The 6,279-nt window shown below is 50.9% G+C and overlaps 1 protein-coding gene across 1 annotated transcript; it reads right to left on the minus strand.

Moving 5' to 3' along the window:
* Nucleotides 1-4,180: 4,180 nt before the first annotated feature.
* LOC109744624 (uncharacterized) lies at nucleotides 4,181-4,854 on the minus strand. The gene has a single exon (XM_020303776.3). The coding sequence runs from the start codon at nucleotides 4,633-4,635 to the stop codon at nucleotides 4,360-4,362; it is 276 nt and encodes a 91-aa protein (XP_020159365.1). The 5' UTR covers nucleotides 4,636-4,854; the 3' UTR covers nucleotides 4,181-4,359.
* Nucleotides 4,855-6,279: the final 1,425 nt, after the last annotated feature.

Below are 6,279 nucleotides of genomic sequence, written 5' to 3' on the forward strand. Positions count from 1 at the left end.
TAGTGCCAGGAACTCTGCACAGGCCAAAGCTCAGCAATCTCTGCAATCTCTGCAAATCATCCATAGTTGGGAAATTAACCTTAAAAACATTAGCCTCAAGACTAAGCAGATCCCACTGGAAGTCACATGGAGCCAGTTCCTGAAGTCTCTTCACAATCTGAGCCTCAGTCACCTCACCCTGGGTAACTTTCACAATCTCAGTGGTCAAACTCTGCGCCTCCTCCGGAATCTCTCTCGCGGCCGAGGACCCAAAGAACATCAACTCAGCACAATATACTCCATACATTGTAAGAGCCGGAACCTGATCACGCAAAAATGGGCAATCCCCCGTGTCATGTGCTGGCTTACCACAAGAATCGCACAGCTCCGCCACACACTCAGCAATGAAGTGACCCTTCTCACCACATCGATAACATAACATCTTCTCCTTCTTACGCGCCCACTTGGACGCTCTCTCTGAATCAGACCTATCGCCTACCTCAGCTGAAACCCCAGTCCCAGGAACCTACGCATTGGCCAGTGCCGTCACGACCTCCATCGCCTGGCTAGGCAGGTCAGTCGTCTGAACGGGATCGGCAGCGACAGAGGCCGAATGGTCAACAACGACCGGCGGCGGAGGCTGTCTGTTACGGTACCGACCGCGACCACCACCACGACCACCACGATTACCACGGTAGCCACCTCTCTGCCGGTAGTCTGGTCCAGATGCTCCCTCGACAAAACCACCCGGAGGGCCGAGAAAAGGCCTCTCAGCAGAACCATCACTCTGCCAGGCATAGCCACGACCACCTCCCGTGGATGAGGAGCCACGGTGTTGGCCATCCCCATAAGCATCATAACCGTCGTCCCCCCACTGTCCCCGGGGCGTATCAAAGTTCTCACTAGCCACCGAGTTCTGCCTTGTCTGCGTTGGGCCCGAGCGCTTTTGCGCCGGCCTCGCGACATAGTGCGGCGGCGGCGCGGCACGTGGCTGAGACCCAACAGGGGCCTGGGTCTGCTGTATTTGCGTGGAGGCGCCACGCCCGACAGGCGCAGTCATCGGCGGCCTTGGCGGAGCAGCACCACGCCCCACAGCCATCGGCGGAGTAGCAGCCGGCGCCGGCGGCCGGAGTCCATGAGCACCGCGCCCCACAGCCATCGGCATAACAGTAGACGGCGCCTGCGGCCGGAGACCTTGAGCACCGCGCCCTGCGGCTGGCACGGCCCCCACAGCCTGCGCAGGTCGCGGCCTTGGCGGGGCGCCTCGTCCGGCCACAGCCGTAGGTCGCGACCCCTGTGGCGCACCACGGCCAGACGGCAGCACCGGCCGCTGGCCTTGTGGAACACCGCCACCACGGGCTGCCGGAGACGCTCCGGCGAGCGCCTGCTTGTTGGGGCCGGAGGCCGCAGCATCCCCCGGTCCCGCCATCAGGGGAGGGATCCGAGTCGCCCGGCCCGGACCACAGCGACGGAAACCTGATGAACCTTCGCGACGCCTAAACCTAGGGCACTGCGTCGGCGGAGAAAGAACCCACGACGAAACACGATCGCACGTACGCATGCAAAGGCTCTGTGCCTCGTCGCCCGTAGAGCCTGTGGAGACCGGGTTAGCCTGGGCCTCATACCCGGCTAACTCTGGCCCACACGGAGATGACGCCCGATGGGCCTCACACCCATCTGCCTGATCTCCCGGCCCAGCCAAGCCCATCAACGAATTCAAACGCAGCCTCCTGGCTACCCCGATCGGGATCTCACCGGACAGCTGCACCACCGTCAGCTCCAGCCGCCGGTCCTTCTTCCGGCGATTGGGCACAACTTTCCATTCCGAACCGAGAAAATCACCAAACGTAAGGGCCAGAAGACGTACCTTTGGAAGAGGGCCACGCCATGGCCGGATCGCCGTCGCCGCCATCCTCCGGTGCACGACGCGCCGAACGATCTTGATCCTCTCCGTCTTCTCCAGTCCAGTCCTCGCCGGATCGTCCTGCGGGGTCGCCTCATCTACCAACCGCGCAACCTCATCCTCAGAATATCCACTCTTGAACGCCTCGCAAATGTGATCTGAAGGCGTAGGTGACGCCGTCTCCGGCGAGCCGGCGTCAAGATGCCGGCCGTCGTCTTCGTCCTTCTCCTCGTCACTCTCCACTAGCGCCCAGAACCGTCCTCCGACTCGCCGGTCGCCGCCGGCGCCGTGGTCGCGAGACCCGTCCCTAGTCGCCCCGCTCGCCATGTCGGCGACGGCTCCTCGTGGCGGCACTATCAAGGGAGCTGAGTTAAATGACTATTGCATTGAGCTAGAATAACTCACGGGAGTTGAATAAAGGAACTACTGTCATAATCGGATATTCCCTCCGTTCACTTTTGTAAGTCATTTCAGACAATTTAAAATAGGTTGTTTTGCACATTGTCTGAAATATCTTCAAGGTCTTATAAAAATGAACAGAAGGAGTAATAAATATATATAAAAAATACCATGTAGCATATTAAACAGGAAATACATTGTTTGCCAAGCTTAACTAAAGATCAAATATGCTTGTCCGTGAAATTACGATATACATAATCAAGAACTTCAAGACACAAATGTGTTCATGCACATAACAATTAAAAGCATTAAACAAGGAAGAATAACTAGCAAAAACTAACCGATACCTTTTTTTGTGTGTTTTTTGAAGTGCAGGGCAGGAGCTCTGTCGATTTTATTAATAAGATAGAAAAACAAAAATGAGTGGCCTGGTTTATAAGGAAAAGTAGGTCAAAAATCGCACATCGTATGATTAATTAAGGGACAAACGTGCAAACAAAAATCAACCAGATGATTACTTAAGGGACAATCGTGGCAAATAAAAAGCACAACTCCGTTGATCGCGGCAAACCAGAATTCCTCTACCAACAAGCCCATAGCCCGGAGAGAAGCTAGCGAGCTCTTCAGAGACGAAGGAAAATCGTGCGCCGCCGCCGCCGGCATCGACCCACGTCGAAGACTTACTTTCGCACAAAGCCGTCCACAGCCACCTCGCCAAACCTTGAGAAAAGGCAGGCCAGCCACGGCAAATTTGACAAATTTGACCTATAGACGAAATCAAATCACAGAATAAACTGTCCATGAAACTATTTCACAACTATTTCACGCGGCTGACACGTGGCGCCTAGCTCTCAGGCGCTGCACTAGTGCAACGTCTAGGAGCTAGGCACTACATTATATAGTGTGGTGCCTAGCTCTCAGGCGCTGCACACTGACTTAGTAATTTTCGGATCACACGGGTGTGACGCTGGCCGTGTAGCGCCTATCTGTGAGACGTTGCACAGTGTAGTGTGGCGCCTTCGTGTCGGGCGTCACACAAAAAGGTCAGCCGCGTGAAATAGTTTCTTGGACAGTTCATTTTGTGATTTGATTTCGTCCATAGATCAAATTTGTCAAATTTGCCGCCAGCCACACCAACAACTCCCACGATAGCCCACAAACCGACGAACCACCGCCAAGTGGAGAGGAGGAATGCTTCGACGACTACATCAAAGGGAATCTACGGACTGCGGCACCAAAATTAAAGAGACTATTGATCATCAAGTATACTCATATGCTCATATGTTCTTGTTCTATTTATTGTATGTATGACTGAAAAATTATTACTCCCTCCGTTTCATAATATATGGCGTTTTTGTAATATAAAGCGAGTACGTATTAGACTATGCTTAAATTGCTGTTAAACGGGTCTTCAATCCCTTACCACGCGACACATATGCTAAATAATTCAGACAATGAAAAAAATGGTCTTCGATCCCTTTTTATGAGGGGATAGCTGCGAGTCTCGTGAGGCCGCTTCCAATTCACTGCCATGCGGGGCCGAGCTGCAGGTGTACCACAGCAAGCCCTCCTCTAGGTGACATGTGTGCTGGTTCTTGGGTGGTGTAGCAGGCTGTGGTTTAGTAGTTTGGACATCTAGCGAGTTTCAGATTACACGTGTCCGCCACTTTTCGGGTTGGGCGGTTCCAGTTCTGGATTAGTACGTTTGACCGAACATCTCTGCTTTTTTTTTCGGGCAAATCAGAGAGCGTTTTATTCAACGAAAGAGTTGTCCCAACAATCAGCGAGAAGGCTGCTTACCAAGAAATTAGGAGTCTCCTCAAGCCAACAGTCGGTCACATCCTGTACATCTCTGCTCCTTCATGACGTCTCCAGCCTTAAAACCAAAGCTTATCCAAATAATCACGGCGAAATGGGTTTCTTTATACAGTACCTCTGTATTCTGTACAACAGGCGGCTTCATTCAGAAGCACAAGTGAACAACAAATGAACACGCCGATCATACTGTGATCAGACGAAGAAAGAATTGGTCTCGCACGCGCGGCCAGACCACGAACAGCTCGTGATTCACTCACTCATCAGTGGCACACGATGGTCTCGAAGCAGTCGATCCCGTCGAACTCCGGCGCGAACCGCGGCCGCAACGTCGGCGGCGACTGCGATCTCCCCTTGTCCGGCTGCTGCTCCGCCTCCGCCGGCGGACCGCCCTGCTTCCCCTCTTGCCCTGCTCTGGCCTGTTCGTCGTCCCGCAGCTTCCTCCCCTGCCAGGAGAACCGAGCCCAGCTGGCGCCGGCGCCGGGTGCGACGTCGGCCGGCGACGCGCTCAGGATGGAGAAGGCCAGCACCTTGTCCATACTCGATTGGTTGTAGACGGGGATGATTCCTGCAGCAGCTCCGGTGGCCGATGCTTTCTTGCACGCACGCTCTGTGGCTTTGCTTCAATCAATCGATTGGCTTTGCTTGCTTGCTTACTCGGGTTGGTGAAGAGAGGGAGGGGACGCGACCCTGGTTATATACGGCGAGCATGGTTATGGAGGAAGTTCTGGCCATGGCGGTTTGTAACGCTGGAGGAGTCCAGAATATTCCTGGACGCGGCCGCGAGTGAGAGCCTCGTGACGCACGCGGTGGCGTCGTGCAGGTTGCAACCGTCTCGTGGTTTCGGGGTTTCGCGCGTGTTTATCTTCTTTTTCTCCTGTGGTGCTTTCTCCGCGAAAACCGACAAATCTGACATTTTTCTACTCCGTCCGTCCCATAATATATGACGTCTTTTAATACTAGTATAGTGTTAAAAAACGCCTTACATTATGAAACAGAGTAGAATACTTTAGCTAAAAAAAACAATCAGCTTTTTTTTCATAAAATGGTCAAATTGCATGATGCCCAGGTCTGGAGAGCCCTGCTAGATAAAGAGCCGGTCCTGAGATTTTGAGGGACCGGTGCGGAATTTTAACCTGATCCCTTTAATATCCATACCACTATATAGTGTTAGAATAAGTTTGAATATGGATGATGAACTCAATCTGACGGTTAAGAGATGGCAAATCCAAGCATTGCTGACCATTCGATTTCCTATCAATTACATCAGATTCTGCCATATGTAATATCTAGAAGTTTCCAATAATTAAAAACATAGTACACCCTTGTACTTATTACATATATTATCTTTACAAACTTCTCATTTATTCTAGAATCTTTCGCGCATGCTCTTGCTCCATTAGAGTTTTTGTTGTATCCATTTATGATTTACTCTAGAATCTTCCATGCATGCTATTGCTCCAATAGAGTTTCTGGCTTGAATAAAAGTGTATCTATTTATGAGATTACTTGTGAATTTTTAGTCAAGATGAAAGACTTCTGATCAACAATTTCTTACAGTCCATATATCTTTTCAGAGAGTTTTCACCAAATGTTGCAACACTTAAGGTCCATACATATAATGTGTTATATACACATATTGGAGCACTATGCAGCTAAGGTTTCCTTTTTCGATGGTTTCAGCTATCATTAGTAACCAATTTGTATCTTGAACTTCATACACGTAATATGTAACTGTTAGTTGTCTGTCAACATTGTATTGTAACGATATCTAACAACTCACGTGCAAAGCACGTACAACTCACTAGTAGCACTAGTATACTAACCAATATTATTACTACATGAATAGAGTTTTCTAAAAAATACTAGATGAAAAGAGGATGGACATCGAATGCTCATTCTGGAGCAGCGAAAGTGGCGGGGACATCGTGGGAAGAGGAGATGCTTGCGGAAATTGGCAACGGCTCCTATTGGTTGCCTCTATTTGTTGTTGAAGAACGTGAGACCACCGTTAGTTAGAGAATGTGTCTTGTTACTATTGAGAAGGTAGCATGGGCCCTTTGGAAACAGAGGAATGCTAGGGTCTTCAACAGGGTCAACAAGCAGAAGACATCAATCGACCTCCCATCCATGGTCCTTGACGAGATCGCAGAGTGGAGGATAGCGGGTGTCACTATTAGTCG

The sequence above is a fragment of the Aegilops tauschii genome, chromosome 1 (genome assembly GCF_002575655.3).
Source record: "Aegilops tauschii subsp. strangulata cultivar AL8/78 chromosome 1, Aet v6.0, whole genome shotgun sequence".
In the NCBI taxonomy this organism is placed as follows: domain Eukaryota; kingdom Viridiplantae; phylum Streptophyta; class Magnoliopsida; order Poales; family Poaceae; genus Aegilops; species Aegilops tauschii.